This window comes from Amblyomma americanum, chromosome 2, assembly GCF_052857255.1.
Source record: "Amblyomma americanum isolate KBUSLIRL-KWMA chromosome 2, ASM5285725v1, whole genome shotgun sequence".
NCBI classification, from domain to species: Eukaryota; Metazoa; Arthropoda; class Arachnida; order Ixodida; family Ixodidae; genus Amblyomma; species Amblyomma americanum.
In genome coordinates this window covers 166,049,826-166,069,548 of record NC_135498.1, presented here as the reverse complement: position 1 = coordinate 166,069,548, position 19,723 = coordinate 166,049,826, and the positions used below count along the sequence as shown (strand labels likewise).

The 19,723-nt window shown below is 44.8% G+C and overlaps 1 protein-coding gene across 1 annotated transcript in view; it reads left to right on the top strand.

Annotated features, from left to right (window-relative positions):
* LOC144120206 (growth hormone secretagogue receptor type 1-like) overlaps window positions 1-12,880 on the top strand; it is a 225,304-nt gene extending 212,424 nt beyond the window's left edge. Inside the window, exons 4-5 of the mRNA XM_077652621.1 lie at window positions 6,174-6,343; window positions 12,441-12,880. Coding sequence (XP_077508747.1) covers window positions 6,174-6,343; window positions 12,441-12,880 — 610 coding nt within the window. The remainder of the gene's footprint in view (window positions 1-6,173; window positions 6,344-12,440) is intronic.
* The last annotated feature ends 6,843 nt before the right edge of the window (window positions 12,881-19,723 follow it).

The following is a 19,723-nucleotide window of genomic DNA, read 5'->3' as shown; positions in this document are numbered from 1 at the left end:
TCTTTCTTCACGCGCGCTCGCACAATCTTTCTCTCGCTCAGTGGGCTGCTTAGGAAGGGGAAGCGAAATGAAAAAACCTTTTGTGAACCCCCGCCGCGTTTCTATGCAGGCTAAGCTCAAGAATACCCGCTCTTTATTCTGGAGGCTTCCACTGCTGCACACCCTTTCTTCTTTTCTTCTTTACCTCTCTCCTTCGCGCGTTCCCTAGCGGGAAAAAATTACAAAAAAGAACCCTTCGTATAATAACACATAGTAAACTCACAGATAGAACCGCTCCAACCTTCCGTGACCTAGATGTGACTTCATTCTTTCCTGTGCGGGGTTTCATATTACTATCATCGGGTTTCGTATATCCATCTCGTCCAACCGGGAGTTTTTTAAACCGTCGTTTTAACCAGCCAGTTGTTAACAAAATGTGTATGGTAAAAGAACTATTTGATATGCTGCTGCCATAATTTTGAACCAACTAAATGGAAACATAAAGAAACATCTTTTTTCAACGGCCAAAATGAAAGGCTTTCTTCCAAAGCAGTCTATATTTGGCTCCATTATAAAGCAGTTTTTCTTGCATGCATGTCACTTTTTTTATAATGGCATGTGCATTTCGTTTTACATATTATATAACTGTCGTACATCTTTGTTGTACACGAATTTGATTGATAATACTGAGTTGTGTTGCATTAACTTTTGCATTTCCTGCATCGCCCTATGTCTAGCCGAGAAGGCTAACGCCCCAGATGATTTGCATGTCTTTTTTTACGAGGGTTGTGAATAAAATTGATTTTACATGATTTGAAGCAACACTCATCCGCTGCGTACACGTGGACCGTGCTTCATAACGTTCCCTGTCAGAGGGCACTCTGAAGGCTACCCGTGAAGGACAGCAGTTGAGTTCTTGGAGGGTCTGCCGAGCGCGTTAAGAACAGCATGACAAAAGTTCCTCTGCAGCTGGGCCTGGCGCGTGGCTCGATTGATATGCGAACAGCCGTCAGCGCCTTTACTCCGGCGCAGTGATTTGTGGAGGTAGTTTTAGTTCACGCAGGACACTCGTTTAACAAAATGACATTTAGCGTTTTCCTTAGGGTAGCCTCTACTCTCGATAGGCGACGAGAAACACCCAAGCATGCAGGACGAAGGCCTCTGTCCCGTGAGGGCAACTTGAACTAATGTTTCCGCTAAAGGTCGCTTTCGGATGTCGGCCGACCCGCTATTTGCGGCTCCTTAGACAGGTCAACGAATGATGTACGCCGACCACTGAGCGGACGGGAGGGGGGGGGGGTGCATGCATACAGCAGAAGTAGGTGAGAGGGAGCGGTAAAGTAATAAACGCCACGTATCCCGCGGGTCAAGAGAGGACGCTAGCTGCTAAGTGCCGCCGAAGTTTCCCGGCAACAAAAGCCGAAAAGGGCGTTACCAAGCAGCCTACGTATTCCATTAAACGTTTTTTAGTGCGTTTTAGGCATTCCGATTAGAGGTTCGCGCTCGCATTATGCGTATTCTGCCGGATGGTACGGGCCAACTTTGCGACTGGAGGTAGTCGGAAGACATCGTCGTCTCATCTCGTGGACGTTGTCTTTTATGGGTCCTAAAGTCTCCCTAAGGTGAAGCGCTGCTCCCTTCTAGTCACGAGATGGGGCGCGCTGCGGTTGCAAAAGTTGGCTTAAATGGTCAGTGTATGTCTCACTCTTGCAGTAAATACGGATGTACAATCGGGGGCACTTGAAATGTAAACGAGAGAAGCGAACCAAGAATAGGCAAACGAGAAGGTCATAGTTGAACGAGACTGAATGCTTACGTAGGGGACTTTGCTTTGATGACGCGACGAGCGTTCTTTGCAAGTGTTAAAGGAGAATGCAACCACATTTTTGCTTGTGTGCTTTTTTTAAAATTATGCGTGAGACATTGGTATAATTGGACCACCCCGTTGTATTCCGCTACGACCGCGAATGAATTTATAATTTGAATTTCTTCCTGGTGCTGTTCCGCTTTTGGTTTTATCAACTGGACGGTTGCCGTGACGTGTACGAACTGATTAGGGCACGTGAGCCTTAAAAAACACGTGATGTATTCCTTATACGCTACAATTCACTATCTATGTTACGTATTTTGTTACTTTCTTGCCTTTACCAACTGTGCTTAGGTCTTTACATGTCTTTATATGTGACATATTTTGTCACATGTTCATTTTTCTCCAATTGCCCCTCCCCCTCGCTGCAATAATGCCTTTGTGGTGTTGCAGGTACAACCTTTGTCCGTAAAGAAATGTTGGCGCGCATGTGTGGCGCCATCTTTTCAGGCTAATCTGAGCTACTTATGTTAATGGCTGTGGCAGCCGCAAGATGGCAATACATGTAGAAAAATACGTTGTCACTAGTCGTCTGCGCATTCTACCGTGAGTGAAAGTGGAGACATGGACGTCCACTTCGAACAGCATGTAAACATAAAATTCTGTGTGAAGCTTGGCAAGACACCCACGCAGACGTATGAGCTCCTTCGTGACGCTTACTGAAACGAGACATTATCGCGGGCGCCAGTTTTCGAGTGGCACAAGAGGTTCGTTTCGGGGAGAACATCGGTGGAAGACGACACAAGGCAGGGGTGCCCTTCAACCTCACGGAATGAAAACAACGTGGATCGAATAAGAGAAATTGTACAGCAAGGCGGCATCATTTGTTCCGAATGCTATCAGATGTTCTCGACATTAGTAAGCCAACATGCTACCGAATTTTGCGTTAGAACTTGGGGAAACGAAAGCTGAATGCCAGACTTGTGCCGCACTCTCTTACACAGGACCAGAAGGACACGCGGGTATCAGTGAGCACTGATTTGCTCTCCGAGGCAGAGAAGGATGCTGCATTCGTCGACGGCATCATTGCTGAAGACGAAACATGGTGTTTTCAATGCGATTCTCAAACAAAGAGACATCGCCGAATGGTGGTCCACAAGCTCTCCAGCGTCGAGAAAGGTGCGGTGACAGAAGACCAAAACAAAGACGATGCTCATAGTTTTTTTCGATGCAAGAGGTGTCATACACCACGAGTTCGTCCCACAAGGGCAGACGGTGAATCAGGAGTTTTGTATCCGCGTGCTCCGACACATGCGTGATGCACTGCGACACCGTCGCCCTGACTTATGCGCATCTGGACAATGGAGCCTTCTTCACGATAGCGCAAGGCCGCACACTGCTCGCAGCGTGACAGAATTTTTCGCCAAGCACAGCATTACTGTATTTCCCCATTCACCATACTCGTCTGACCTCTCTCTATGGGATTTTTTCCTGTTTCCTCGTGTGAAGAGCGCCCTAAAAGGTCGCCAGATGGGGAGCGTGGAGGCCATTCAAGGCGCCACGACAAAGGAGCTTACAGCCCTGCCAAAAGAAGCGTTTTACAATTTTTTCCAAGACCTCGAGAAGCGTTGGAAGCTGTCTATAGACTGCAAGGGAGACTATTTCTAAGGGGTGCTGCACAACTGATTTCAGTGTTAAACGCATTTTTAATGGACTTTGTGTCGAAAATTTACGGACACAGGTTGTACTTGTATATATAAATGAATAAACAAATAAATAAATAAACGCTTAAGCATTGGAGTGAATTCCCGCATCAAGAGAAGGAATGAGAAGAGGCAATATTCGGTAATAATAACAAACGACGTAACAGAGGTTATGTAGCAGTTTTTTGACGTCTTACGGCGGCTGGGCACTTCACAGTCATCGTTCGGTTAATGGAACACAAGCCGAAACAGCACGGGAGAAGAAATTCAATCCTCTCATATTAGGCAAATACCGCGTGTAGATTTATATAATATGATGTCCTATGCATCATTAGAGAGAAGAAAGCTTGGAGGGGGCACTTAAGCTCCGTCTTAAGGGCGTCTGAAGACGCGGTAGCTTTAGCGGGTTGGCGTCCATATATGCGGAGTTGGTCATTCTCGGCTTTACATTCATAGGTGCCCAGAAGTTCTCGTACCATTTTAGGCTCAGTTGTGCAGCGTTAATCGATGGCCCTGTGACGGCAATTGCTGCCATCGGTAGGGATTGTGCAACCAAGGATTTTCGTTCTGAGCAGCTGTTCACGAACAATCAATAATTGAACTGGCCCCTCCCACGGTAGTAAGTTCGCGCACAATCTGGTGGGCAGGTTGTGATGACGGGGCAAGGTTCCATCTCCTAGTCTGGCCAACTAAGGTTGCCTCTCCGGAGATTTTTCGTTCACAACACCGACGGCGACGATGCCGCCGGATTTTCAGCACAACGGGAGCCTTAACTCTTTCGCGTTAAAACATGGCGCTAGAATGAGGGGTCTACAGTCCTTCAAAGAATCACGGTTGTAGTCGCTATCCGTTTTCCTCTTCGCGGTTCATTGGACGCTGATGGTGCCTATAATATTGTATGAAGGCCTTTGGCAGATTTTAAAAACGTCGAGCTGCATCTTCTAAGTAGGTGTCATTAACATCGAAAAAAAACATCGCAACGAGGGACTTGAAGCAGTGTTCTTGTGTTGCATGCTTTAAGCTGAAGTCGGGAGAGCCACCTCTCCCCCCCCCCCCTCCCAAGAAAGTTCTCCAGTGAACAAATGAGCAAACGTTCGGCCCCAATTCTGAATACGAATAACATGCTGAAGTGTTATTCGACTACGTTAAGGCAGATGCCAACCGCACAAATCGCAAAATGCAGTGGCTTAGTTCACTTGAAAAGTAACATGGTTTCAATGCTTAACTCTTGCTTTTCTGAGGGCCTGCTTATAAGAAAATGTGTTCCCTGAAGCGTTCGCAGAAGGTATCGATGTTTTTCACAGCCAAGATCTCTTCGTCCTTGTGTCACACCCTCTTCGTGACAAGCCACCTAGATGTTCTTGAAAAAAGTTAAGGGTGGGCCAACTTTAACAAGGATATCATAAGCACACTTGTCAAAGAACCTATTATTAACCACACAAAAAGATTTTTTGCACGTGAGAGGTATCGTCGTTTATGTTGATTTTGATGTAGGCAGTACACTGGCTGTTCTTGCACATAATCACCACCTGTAGCCAAGAAAACAATGTGTATCAGCGCATCTTCCCTACATATGCAGCTTCTCGGATAAATATGCGATTGCATGTGCATAAGAATAGAGAACTGGCTGCTGCCATGATATTCGCATGAACCAGGAGCCGTACCAACACTTCTGCCACATAGCTCAGCAAGCCTGTATGTTTACTACGTGCAAGTGATAAACGAATGCGGACTTCAGAAGTCCCTGTGTCCGATGGCAGTGTAAACCCACGGAACAGTTAAAATGCGGTTATCACAAACCGACGAAACATTCAAAATATATGACCACGATAAGATCGAATGCATACCGGCTGTAGAAAATTTATGCTGGTACAGTACATTGACGAGAATGTGAAAGCCTTAAACTATGTACGTGGACACGTAGACTTTGAAGTTAGACAAGATTTACCATGCGCCTGATAAATCAGAATGGTTCTGAACTTGAGGACAATGCCTTAAGCACTATAAAACTAGAAGTTCCACGCGTTGTGCTGCTTCCTCTTTAGTCTTCTTGCTTTTACACGACGAGAACCTTACATAACCATCGGTGAGGAGCAGCCTCAGTGTTGTTGGAACTTAGGGGTTCAAATTGAGTGGTATGATCAAGAGAGGCTCAGGAGCAACTGTAATATAAGAGGCTTTGCTGGTGTTCAGAACCTGTCACTATTTGCTCTCTCTACGGAGAATTTGCCTAGGATGTAAGGCGCACCGGTTTATAACTAGCGCATCAGAGCTGAGTCTGCTGCTTTAGGAGCAGCGAGGGCATTTGAATCAACCTTTTCTCCATTTCCAGCAATGTTGTAGTGACTACAAATTCCTTTCTAGAGACTGACACGTTGCAGCTGCCGTGCTGTGTGGCGGTCTTCTGAAGAGACAAAGAGGTTAACAAAAGCTCAGATATAATAGGTACCCTTTTGTTCTTAGTTCGGTGCTCATATTGCACTTGAAAGAGTAACCTGTTCTTGTAACGTTTGCATAATCCCTCACTCAACTCTCTTCTCGGGTCCTGCCTTTACGAACGCGTAGTGTGAAGCCAAACATGAACAAAAAAAAAACATTTCTGATCGTGGTTTCGCGCAGACGTTGACAACCGAGATTTGTGTCCATCTCGGAGCAAGAACCATTGTGTTCTGTTTCTTTTTCAGCGCCCTGTACTACATGAACATCCTGGACACAGTGCTGACGCTCATCGTGCCCTTCTTCCTTATCACCACCATGAATGCCATGATCGGCCGGTCGGTGTACCTCTTCTACGCACGATATCGTCGCCAGAGGATGGGCTGCGACGGCAGCCGGCCACTTGGAGAAACATCAGGCAAGTACTGTGCGCGCACGCAAACATCGCATGCGATATGCGCTCAATTTACTGCGTTTTAAAGCGCATATTTCCGTTATATTGTTTTAGTGACGGTTCCAGAAATCAGCAGTGAATATGTGTATAAATACAATAATGACCTTAAGTGCAAGCTGTTCGACCGCATCATACAGCTATTTAGCTATATTGAGCTGCACAATGCATTGCAGCTTCCTAACGCGAGTGTTCACAATTTCCTGCAGATTTTTAGCAGCCTGTTCTTATGGGCGAAACGGCGAGGACGATCACCGTCAAAATAAGAGAACAGACGAAAAGCAAGCTGAAAGGTGAAAAAGACAGTCCAGAGCACGATACAGTCAAAAGTTTCTCTGAGAATGCTGTATAGACAATAAAAGAAGTAAGAACGTATTAAACTGTTCAGATCAACGTCAGCCCGGAAATAGAACGAAAAAGTTAAGGCGAGAATTTAGAGGGGAAATATAACATGAAATATGAAACAGCATGAATAAGAAAACTGAGAATTCAATAGAGGTTATAATGGGCACCTGGGTCGGCGTCGTGCGGAATGGAGATGGATACGGCACGATCACGTACAGCGGATATGGAACAGCGAGGCTGAAATTTGACTATGCTTGAAAAGAGAGCTAAGGAGGCATTCAGTGGACTGACATGAATGAATGAGCCGTAAAGTAAAATGTTCGCCCGGTCCATACCTTCAGAGCGAACGCACATTCAGGTACGAATTGGAATTTCATGCTGAGGGGAAGAACGACTGTCTTACAGAGATTGTCGAGAAGTGCACAGTTGCAGTCGGAGGTATGTGAGCTGAGTGTGACATTGGCGTACCTTCGCAGGAAGCCAAAGACCATAAAAATAGGTCAGAGCTTTAAGGTCTAGAACCTCAAAGATAACGTACAAGTTAAAGGTTTGTGAGCGTTACTCAAAAGCCATACGGTAAGCGGCACCAGTACGCGTGCTAAAATAATAGAGCAGGCACTAAGCCACTGAGGAAGCATGAAGGCAATAAGAAAAGGTAATTATATATCGGTAGGAACCAGATGTGCGTAGTACGATGGAAACACGGCAGTGTTTATGAGAAAACAGTGCGCTGACACGGGACACAAGGAGAAGGGCATGTTTCCAGACCAGTTGGAACGAATCCTTTTGGATGGGTCAGGCTTGAATCTTGAGACACTGACGCAGATACACAAAGAAGGCAGCGATAAGTCTAATTTGTCTGTTTACATCCGTCTCGCAATGTTCAAGCTGCCCCACCGAAACGCAAGAAGAGGAGACATATCGTGGGGAGGTGTTGTTTTCTCATCATGTTTTTAAATTAAGTACTCACTCAAAATGGAACTGCGCACGTGTTCTCGAAATACACACATGCTCTTGAAGTACAGCTACACACACTGGACGGTAGTGCTCTTAGTGACTTCAATATCTAGTTACAGCAGTAGAATTCTTTACTGACTAGTGCAGCAGCCAGAATAACTATCATTACTTCTTGGAATCCGGGCATTCAGAAAATGGACATTTCGTTCGAAAATAAACAAGAAATAATGAAGATGAAATGAATAAGAATGGGGTAGAGCCCATATGGCAGGTTCTCTCAGATCATGAATCGCAGCTCACCCATATCCCTCAAGAGTGAAGTATACAACAGCTGTATCTTGACGGTGCTCACCTGTGGGCAGAGATAGATGCTAACGAAAAGGGTTGGACAACACAGCGAGCTAAGGGAAGAAAAGTCATAGGTTTAACGTTAAGAGAATGGAAGCGGGAAGAGTTAGTGAGGGAACAAACGCAGGCCAATGACATTCTGGTGGCAATCAAGAAGAAGAAATGGGCTTAGGCAGGGCATGCAATGTGAAGGCAAGCTAATCGCTGGTCGTTAGCAACGTCAGCAACGTCAGCAATGATAGCAACATCAGACTCCTGGTTTTCTAAGGAACAGGCTAGTTTTAGGAGAAATCTGAATGTAGGTCACGTTCCCAACGTGAGTGAAGTTGCACAAGAACGAGGAAAGCACAAACGGACAACTATGCAGGTTGCTTAAACTAAGACTATTAGGAAGCAAAAAAAAGGGTTTTTTTTAAAGAGCGTTTTCATCTCGGCGTTGTTTCCAGCGGCGTTTCGCGTCGAAATACAGTTAGGAGATATTGATGAGTAAGCTTCACAGCCAATTACAAACAGGTAGCTTTTCAACCGTTACATTCAGGCGTTTCTCTTTTGAAGTTTGTAGCGCACTGTAATATCCATTTGTTTTTAGATTTGCAGAACTGCGATTCTAACATACCTCTACACGGGCGAAACCGAAACCGATTGCCGAACCAGCTCATGCAGGCAACCTCTCGTCCCTGCTCCCTCATCACGAACCTTTATCGCCTTCACTCACGGCCTTACATCAATAAACAGTTGTAAGTCCGCACTCCTCATGTCTGTTTCTTTCCTGTGACCTGTTCCTAGCGCGGCTTTTGTTTTTAAAATTCCTAGATCACCCCTCGTCCCCATCGCACACATCCGGAATTAGGGCGTGTGATTTGTTACACGCGCACCGCTGAGGTCACGCGCTCGCTAGCTTGGCTATGTGGGATGCCCGGCAACGCGTTTTCGGTTTGTCCACTGATGGTACCCAAGATTCCTTACTCTGGAGCGGCGACGAGAATCGCACTTTTCGAAATCAGAAAACTGATATGGGTATTATTTACTGTGAGAAAGAAGCCGCTAAATAAGCGAAACCCGAGTTTATAGTTAAAACGTACCTAATAGATAATGGTTAATCATCCTTCTAGTAACCACGGCTTAGCTTTGTTTTAATGCATAATGCCGGTTACAATGCCATTCCTAAGAAAGCGCACTTTTAGCTCGAAAAGCGTATTGTCAAAATGAACAATGGTTTTAAGTAAAAAATCCTTTCTGTGAACTTAGTACCACACTAAAAGGCATCTAAGCCAGTTAGAACACGAGCAGTAATGCACACGATGCGCGACCAGGTGGAGTAAAGCGTGTGTAAAGATTCCAGGAAGAAAAAATCTCCAAAAACATCATCAGGGACATCAGAGAACCCAAAAGCAGAAGGTAAGGAAACAAAAATCTCTAACGGAGTCAGACACAGAGACTCGATTTTTTCGCTGTAACTCTGCGTTCCAGCTATATGCTTTCTGAAGCTTGGACTCGGAAGCGAGACATATGAGTAAATGGCAAAAACGCTGGCCTTCTTAGCATGCTGACGGTGTTATTTTCAGCAAATTACCTCACAGGTTAATTTGAGCCCTATGATCGAAAAACTAAACCAGGAACTACGAAGGATAGTATAAAATCCAATATGGTGAAGACTACGGGAATGTAAATAGTATTGATAATTTAAGACAGTTAACTCTAGACGGCGAGGAACTCTAAGCAATTAAGGAGTGGTTCTGCTGGGACCGCATAGTGATGGAAGACTGGGTGGCGAGAAAGACATTATCAGCAGAGCGAGAAAGGGTGAGTGCATTTTCGAGCAATTTTACGTTGTGAGAAACAGCATAACAATATCCACCCTTACAAAAATGCCTAACCAACGTGTTCTGCCAGTACTCAACTGCAGGGTGGATGCTTGGAGGCCGACAAAATAGATTGGAGGTCAGAATGTTGACAACAATCTGGGCTTCGGAGTGATGAAAGAGCTCCCAAAAGTAACGCGAGTGAATTGTGTATGAAATAAGGGTGGACGCTGTCCTATCCGAAGCTCAGAGGTCACGTAATTTGATAGGACGTGTAATGCGGAGAAGAGATAACCAATGGGCCTTTAGCTCAACTTAATGGAAATCAAGAGGAAGCAGAGCTAGGCAGGAGGCACAGGGAGTCATAGCTGAAGGTTAAGATCATGATTACTCACTGTCGATATATATCATTTTTAATCAAAAGCATTTTTTCTAATTCCTGATCGGCCCATGACGAGATCTCAATCGTTAGTTCCAGTGGCATTAAATCTAAATATAACAGCATTTAAAAACCTCGTAGTGGAAACAGCGCTCTCCCCAGAACACCACTTGGCTGCCGTGCATAGCTGGGCAGTTTCCAGCATTTGCCTGGCGCATGGCCATGACTAGGGCTCCGGAGTTTGACGCCGAAGGCGGTTCTTAGCCAGTTCGGAGGGGCTTGTAACAGCGAAGGCGCCTAACAGGAGGAAAAATTATGAAAGCTAGCCTAACCGCGCTGCCTGAAGGGTTGCCAGGTAATAAATGGGATAATGTACGGCTTAACGACTTGAGAATGATAGAAGTGTGTTGTCAAATTATGAATGCTTTGCCCTGGTGAGAGTCTTCATCTCAAGATATATGATGATAGTGGGGTTGGTGATGTAGTTTCTGCGATAAACAAGGTCTATTTTTAGACATCGTGGAAGACTGATTACTTGTCACTTACGTGTTGCTTTTGTTTCTGTAGTTGAAAGAATTTAAGCGTCATCTCTCAGGAATGAAACTCTACCCAACATTTAGCGAACTACGGGCAGGAAATAGTGCGATAATAGAATGCCATTTAATGACAAAAACGGAGTCAAAACATTGGCGTGTCGTACACAACGTGGGGGGAATCACTAAGAGGCAACAATGAATTGAGACAAGATAAGCATTACTAATATCCTCCTTAATGCCATGACGAACACCTTTTTAATTACTTCAGCAGAACTTCAGCTTCTGAGCTATACGATACCTTATTCAAATAATATTAAAGAGGTAATATTTATCTAAACTTTCTTGAACCTTTGTTCAACATAAATCGCAGAGAAAGCAATCATGGCACATGAAATCACAATTAAAGGTTCATTTCACGCATACGCACCGTTTACAGATGTTCAATGCTCATTTATTACTTTTCCATTATTAATAAAAAACTTGCGGTGGTCTGACAAAGACTTTTATGCTTTTTTTTGGAATTTTTGTGTCTGATGTTCTTTTTTCTGCCAAATGCTTCTAGTTTGTCTTGCTCAAATGCAATTAATTTTTTGTTTTTTCAATACATCGTATGTAAGAATACAGCAAAATGACGTTCCTTCAGATTTCACGGGACCAGAACATACGCCAGAATTAACCAAATGGTGAATTATCAGGTGAACTGGAAAACAAGCCATGACAAAGTGTCGCACACGAGCATAAATTTATTTCCTTAGAAAATCAGTAATCGTTAATTTATTAATTCCTGCCTAATGGTGCAGTGCTTTCGGACAGAGGCGAATGGCCTCTAGGACACCCTGGTCAATAACAACCTCCTCCGGCCCTAAGCACTCACAAACGAGAGAAAAGTACGCCTTGCCTGCACGCTCATTGCGTTATGCAAAATGGTTACAAGCTCGGCGATAACACAGATAACTCTGGTGGCATGGATCGCGAACGCACAGAACAAAAATGCCTAATTAAATGGCGGAACGCAGGTGAAATAACAGAGGTCGAATAGACTTGTTTTTTTTCTGTATTTACATAATTTGACATCAGGTACGCGGCTGCAGGCTCGTAATCAGGCTTCATTGCGAGCTGCATTGCATTTTGATGAATAGAACTTACATTCCAAAGAATCGGAAGGGGTATCACAAATATAACATAAGCCCGCATAAGCAGGAGTTCACAGACTTCTTGACGGAGCGCATGCGTGCTTAGAAATTATAAATCCTACAATGCTATCGGCGATAAATACCACGTGGTATGTATCCTATTTATCTTCGTTATCGTGGAGCTTAGTGCAATCACATTTCTTTTTTATCTGAAGGCGGTTTCGAGCAGTGAACAAAGGCTGTTTGCGCTTTTTCGCCCTACATGTAGAGTCTTTTTTTCAGAAATTTCTGTTTATTGAGCTTTTTCAGACATTAGCACCTTCTCAAAGTGGCGGTGGCGGTGACTATGCTTATAAGTGAGCTATGAAATAAAAAGGTGCCAGTATGACAATTATTAACTTGAATGAAATACCTCGGTTCTGTTTTTGTTTTGCGGGACAAAGAACAGTGTGTTATATTTTCACTCGTTGGGACCATTGCCGCGTCAACTGCTTGGGTGCTTTAGAATGTATTTCCTTTCCGCCATGTATTAAGTGATGCCAACCGTTTTCGTCATCATTGCAGGGCCGCCTGCTAGCCGGAAGTCAGCTGAGGGAAACACCGAAAATCACACAGCCCCAACTGCCATCAGCGGCGGCGGTATGGCGCATTCGACTCAGATCGGAGTCACCAGAATGCTGCTCGTCGTGTCCACAGCATTCGTGCTTCTAAACTTTCCAAGCTACGTTATGCGCATCTACGTGTTCGCGCTTTCCATCGGAGGCGTTGATGGTTCCACAGGCTCGCTGCCTTACGTCCTCCAACGCTACTTCATGCTCCTGTACTACACAAACTTCGCCATCAACTTCGTGCTCTACAATGCCAGCTCGCACATGTTCCGCGTGGCTCTTAGGGAGTACCTCAGCAGCAGGCTCAAGACGCTGAGGGCTTCAGTTACGCGGTGCTTCCGTGCATCTGCTGAAAGGCCATCTTCGTGCCGGAGGACAATAGACGGTGCGATATAGAAAGGTATTTTCTGCGGATGTTGCCCACAAGTTAGGTTAAACGGCTGTCGCTGAAGTGCTCTCTTTCTGGGGCGGCAGATGCTTAGGATAATTTGTGCCGGCTTCATAGAGTCTGTGGGTGGCGCTGTGTGCGCGCTTTGAACGCTGTGACCAAAGTGATTCCTGTCCATCTAGTGGCCAAGAGATGGTGATCGAGGTGTATACCAAGACAAAAGTCATGTGGGACGGAGAGCGGCTGCTTAATATTGTGTGATATCGGCGGCCATGCGACCTGCCTGGCTTTGATAGTGAGCCAACCTGCTGTAGTGCAAGACAGGGAAGTATACCGTGTAGCTATAATTCATTTCGTCGCTCAGGGAGGGTGAAGACCCTGAAAAAACTCTAAACTCTTTCGCTGTCGGCACTAAATGGCATTCTATTTTCTCTGCAATGGCAAGATATTCTCTCACATTCATCTTATATCAGCTATCTAGTTTGCAAGCCAGGAATGCCCCCTATCTAAGAATATTTCCCGAAACCCTTCGCGCCGCATTATTCATTGCCTCCCGCGCTGCATTCTCACCTCCCTTTATAACCCATTCTGTTACCTCGAAAGACAATTGGTCACCTCCGCTTTACATGTCAAACTTCAGCGCAACATTTCTTGTTTGTTTTCCTGGGTTGTTATTAACCCAAAATTATACTGTAAGCCCTGTTACGTTACCAACCTTTCTCCGACGTAGCTTGATTTCCAAATTATTCTAGTTTTGAGCAGCACGTTAAGTTTCAAGTTAAAGCGCCATAGGCGAGTGCTAGCTAGATGGTAATGTCCAACGCTTGTCTTTTTTTTATGGATATCAGTGGCTGTTGTCTGAAACTTTAACCTGCTCACCAACCCAATTCTTATCCTCCTATTTTCCTCCTCGACAGCTGGTCCCGCACTAGCTACTTAAGGCACGTAGTGGTGCTCAGAATTGCTTACGCTTCCTTTCATGTTGTAAGCTCCTTGTTCCTCGACTATTTAACACTGCTGCTGTACAACCTCTTTCGAATTTTCAGGATGGTTCTTGATTAGTATTTTCTCTTATTCAGCCGCGCGGTTCAATGCCACACCTCGTTTAGCAAGAAAATTCCCTCAGATTACCAAAGGGCACCAAAGTGTTAACTAGACAATAACCTTCGTTACACTACACTCCAATCAATAAATCATGTAAACTGACATTGGTAAGCAGCGCGAAACTTTATCATTTCTTGATAACCTTTCTTGCATGTTCTTGCGCCATTTGTGAAGAATATATGGCTGTTATGCTGCGGTACCTGAGGACGTTTTCAACCTGTTTTCATTCCCATGGGCGATCGCTGCTTTCATCACATCTGAAATATGTAGCAACCCTTTCGGTGCCCTAAAAATCTTTCCCTTCAACCTTTAATTCTTTACGTACAAACGATTTGCACGCATTCATAAGCGGCCAGTATTCTACGTTGAAGAGCAGAGTTGAAAACCTTTGATGCATAATTTGCTTGGTACACTGTTTGCCATGCTGCTGGGTTCAGCCGCCACTTAGTTGAAATATAATAAGTGTGGTCTTTATAGCACTGCTGTCGTTCTTCTAAGTGATGTGTTTGTTAGGTGAAGCTATGATAAAACATATACTGATATGGTGCAGGACGGACTCTTGGATGATTTTACGACAGGACTCAGTTTGTCGCCATAAAGCGGAATATTTAAGGAGTGCACATGATACCTCTGATATATGTTTTGTGCTGTGCCCACTCCGAAAGCATGATTTGCTTCTCCCTCTTACTGAAGAAAATTTCATTGTGCCGGATGGAATTTTATGGGATAGGATCGACTGTAAAATGCACTGCGTGCTAAGCAGCAGACTCTCCCGCAGGGGTGCCTTGTAGGTTCTTTATAGCCGGGATGTTCTGCGTGATTTACGGCAATTATTGTTGATATTTATCTAGATTTATCTAAAGATATCAGGACGACAGCGGATCGCACTTTCATGAAGGAAAGAGGAACCTCTGCAGGTGAGAATTGTTTATGGGGCGACGTCATAACGTAACGTGACCATATTGCGATCTCTCGCAGCGGGTTTGTGTCAAGCCAACCAACGTTTTATCTTTGGCGTATGTCATCACCGTATTTTGTGAAACATTTTGCTCAAGAAACATGATTGTCTGAACGTGATTGCCCGTTAAATAAAAGTTGTGAATTAATATATTTAAGCATAAGTATTCACTGCATGGCGCCGTGCGTTGTCAAGGCAGGGCAGCTGGAGGTGTCACTTCTCAGTGTAGCAGAAATCCTGCTGATTGTTTCTTTTTTCCTACGTGCAAAATAAACGTCCAATAATAAAAAGCACTGCTACTGATGAAAGGTTGTCAGGCTCCTACATGACCTGCGGTGGCGACGTCTCTCGGTTGAGCAGAGGTCATCATTGTGGTTACAAATGCATGGATTAAAATTCGGGAACAGCCTGTGGGAACTCACTTGAACTAGCCAACGGAGGCGCTGGCACTGAACGCGCTGTTTTATTTCCTGCAAGCCAGAAGCTTATTACCATGTTTTGTTATTGTTGTCGCTGGGCCATTGTTTCTGTATTTTGTACAATGGACTTATCAAAATCAGTTGGCGGCAGACGTTTATAGGATCAGGCATCTGCCAGTGGCAAAATGAGGATGGCATCCCGCTAGCTTCATGATGCTGCTTGGCTTCACTTCATTTGGCGGACCAGAATTTGAGCTAGAAGTGTTGATTGACTAGGATGCAAGGGTTTTTATATCTCACTTTAAGATGTCTTCCCTAACAATATTGAAGGAGTAAAGTTACAGCAATCAGTGCGAGCATGCATACATGCCAAGGTTGCTTATTAAAAGAATGGAAATTCTATGGTCATGAAAGTTCTTAAAAACCGTGGGGATGTAATTACTTTACGAGTTACTGCTTCCGAAAAGTAACGCAGTTAGTTTTAAGTTACTTTCTATTTTTCTAGCTTGCAAAGAATCAAAGCAAAAAATTAAATTAAACACAAAATTTTCTTCCATGGACGTGACGCACACATTCTCTGGTCTTCCCGACAAAACCGCCCCAGCCAGCTTTACCTCCAACCTTATTTTCCAGAAGCACGGGCCATTAAAGACATAAGGCAACACGAACAAAACAACGAAAACAGAAGCATGGACAAACACTCGCAACTATCCCTGCACTGAACGGCGAAACGAGAGGTAAACCCAACTTCTTTCTTCGCGAAGCTGTCTCCGCCGTTTGAAGACTAAGAAGCAGGTTATTTGTTCTTCGGCGGTCCCAGGAATCGACCCTAACAGCCTGCACTTAGGAGTGTTTCCGCCAAGACTACTTCCACCCATTGCCCCGAGCCCCGTGACGACAAGTTTGATCGGGCACCACTGTGTCTTTAAACGACGTAACCATGGGAGCGACACAGCGCGCGCTCCTGGCTCATTTTCAAGTTCGATGTGGGCCGTCAACGACTTCCGCGCCAAAGGCGCACCCTTACATCTTGCTGCTTGGAAATTTGTAAGTGTACTCCTGCCTACCAGTCGCATACGTGCTGGTCCGACAAGAGAGGAACTCGGCGGTCTCGGACGCATGGTCTTACTCTGCCCTTTTGTACATTCCGATCACACACTGAGAACAACTCTGAATAAATATTGTTAGCATTAAAATTGATTCTCTTCCTCTGTATGACTATGTTGACGCTTTGCCTGGCAAGAAAAATGCCGGCGAGGAAACTTAATTTCAAAATATTGCCGCCTATCGATTCAAACTGCTGGCGTCTTTGCGGAAAAAGACAGGTTTCCATCTTTCCGAAGTGAATGCAGGTGCAGCGTAGTCTCTGTGTTCCGTGCCCCGAAATCGGTGTCGACGCGCCCATTTTACTTGCGAAGCAGAAGCGGGTGGACTCTATACATCAAAGGCTAGCACCCACTAGAGACCGGGTGGCACCCGGCAATACTGGGTATCGAACCCTGCACCATCCATAAACGAGGCGGATGCTCTCACCACTGGGCCACCGTTGGCTAACATAAAAAAAGGTTCACTATGCGCTTCACCAGAGAAGGAAGGTTTCAACACGTCGGTCGACGGACGATCGCCTTATGTGGAAAAGACCCCACTGGCACTGTTTTAATATCAGAAGGCATGGTCAGTGACCCGCTTTCCCGGATTCCACCCCTGAGAAGCACATCACAGGGTCAGGTGAAAGACTGTACCCATTCTGCCACCGGTGGGTACTTTATTTTTTTTTTATTGCTACAGCATGCTTTATGGCATAAAGTACTTACCTGAAGATATGCATACACGCTAGATTCCTGGAGTAAGGCCAGCTATGTGGTGCGGCCCAGAGGTCCAGTCTCGACAGGTACTCGCCTGCATTGAAGATGTAACGGCACACCTCCAGCATCTGAGACGGATGATAATGGTCGGTGATGGCGGCGCATTCATCGCTTTTGTTTTATTTTCTAGCCCCGAAAAGCTCTCATTTCAGTGCTAGTATTGTCTTTCTAATTTTAACTCGGTGCACTTTCGCAACAGGCCAACTTCAAATTCTCTTCATGTTCGTTTGACTGGCGCCGACGCTGAGGTCAGTGATAAATCTTGGACTAGTTCCGAATTTTTTTTACTTTTGGCGCGAAATTACTGCGCTATAATAATTCATTACATTGGTAAATTTTTAGAGAACGAAAGCGTGTCATTACATTGCACATTACAACGAAGAGTAAGTGTTGTTTAATTACAGTAACTTAATTACTTCGACGTTTGGAACCAGGCCTGTAAGAAAGGCAGCGCACGTGGAATGGACTAAAATGATGGTACGTAGTCGCTTCTTTCTACAGATAATTACACACGTATACTGTCGATATAATGCGTATCTCCAGGAACGTGACTGAGCCTGACGTCACTGGAGTCGCTTTTGTGATAAGGTTTCCATTCGCAAAGGAATTTGCAGATTGCTTCATATGCCTTGCCAGAGGGTTATCTGACCGCGAAGGGAAGTCCAGAGCCACTCAGGTAACGAAGGACGCCTTCGATGTGTTCATAAAAAGCGCAACTCATGCCCTGCATGCGGCCTTTAAGCTACTACAATCGCGGTAGCCTCTAACTATATCGTGGGACATTCTTTAACGCTTGTGACCATTGAACATCCTCACACCGGATGTTTTATCTAGGATCTTGTGAAATTAAAAAAAAATGGCTTTTTGAGTTAGAAGAGCACTTTTTTACATAACATTGCCAGCGGTGTAGTGCATCAAAATACAGCTAAGGGCTGATTAGTAGTTTGGTGAACGAGTATTGATGATTTATAGTTTGTGGAGGTTAAACGTCCCAAAGCGACTCAGGCTACGGAGACGCCGTAGTGAAAGGTCTCCGGAAATTGCGATCGCCTGGGGCCCTTTAATGAGCACTTACGTCGCACAGTACACGGCCCTCTGGAATTTTGCGCCTATCGAAATTTTACCTTCTCGGCCGGGATCGAGCCGGCGTCTTTCAGATCAGCAGCCGAGTGCCATAACCACTGAGCCACCGCGGCGGAGTTAACGAGCATTGAGTTGTTAACTCTCTGATTATTGCTGTTTGTCCTCTTATTTATGGAGAGGCGGGTAACCGACCGTAAGTAGAAGCCATATCAGTTTTTAGAATTTCGAAAACGCAATTACCCTTGCAGCTGTTGCACAACAAATTTTGGCTATTTCGACGAGTTACGTGCACTGGAGGGGCTGCTTTGCCCGGTAGCGTTACAAAAGCGCATATATGTGGGCGCGATGAATGCAAAATTTGTTGGGCCACAATAGCGAGGTTAAGCGCTTCTTTGAAATTCTAAAAACTGATATAGGTATTACTCAGGGTGGTCTACATGCCTCTCTAAAATATGGAGCCTAACAGTAATACTTAAATAGCTCTCAACTCAATATTATTTAACCAGCTTACTAGTTAGCACATCTTTGTTGTATTCTGACGCTCTACACTGCTGATAATTCTATGCCAAAAAAAAAAACGCCCTCCTAGCTAAAAAAACCTTTTTTTTAATTCAGAACATTTTGTATGAAACGTCCGACTTAACCTTCTGATTTTCGGCTGTAGTACGTAAAAGGCCCCATTACCTCCACTATTATTCGATCTATGTAAACCATTGCACCGGTAATGCTCACTCTGCGGTGTAGGTTCGTCGAGTGACAGCCAGGCTGTAGAGAACAGAACACCAAAGGTGAGTCTAGAGACACACAGAGATAAAGTAATTCATCATGCTCATTACGGATCCTATGAGGACATATACGTATTATAGTCAAGCCATTGTCATAATCATCATCAGCCTGGCAACGCCCACTGCAGGACAAAGGCCTCTCCCATATCTTTTCAATCAACGCTGTCCTGTGACAGCGGAACAATACCCTCGCACACTTCTCAATCTCAACCGCCCACCTAACTTTCTGCAGCTCCCCGCTACGCTAGCCTTACCTTGGAATCCAGTATGTGCTGTTTAGGAGAACAAAATTTAATTTCACCATGGCAGTCTACTCGTTATTTCGGTTCACATAAAACGCAAGATCTTGTGCTACCTGAAGGAAGTTGAACGATTGTTGACCGGCTGTCATATCGACAGATCATTCAGTCAAGCGACTTTTAAAACCCAAAAGTTGTCATCTTTTCGGCAGAACGCCTTGAACCCAGCCGCCCAGCAAACTCCCATTATAACTCTTGTCTCATTTTAATCCCCGCGACAAGCAGCTATTTACGACGCGTAGCGAAAGATTCATTTACATAGACTAAGCAGGAGGTTTCTAAGCCTATCCCTTTACTTGAAAACCCTGAGATTGCTGGCCTTCTCGAGTATTGCATTC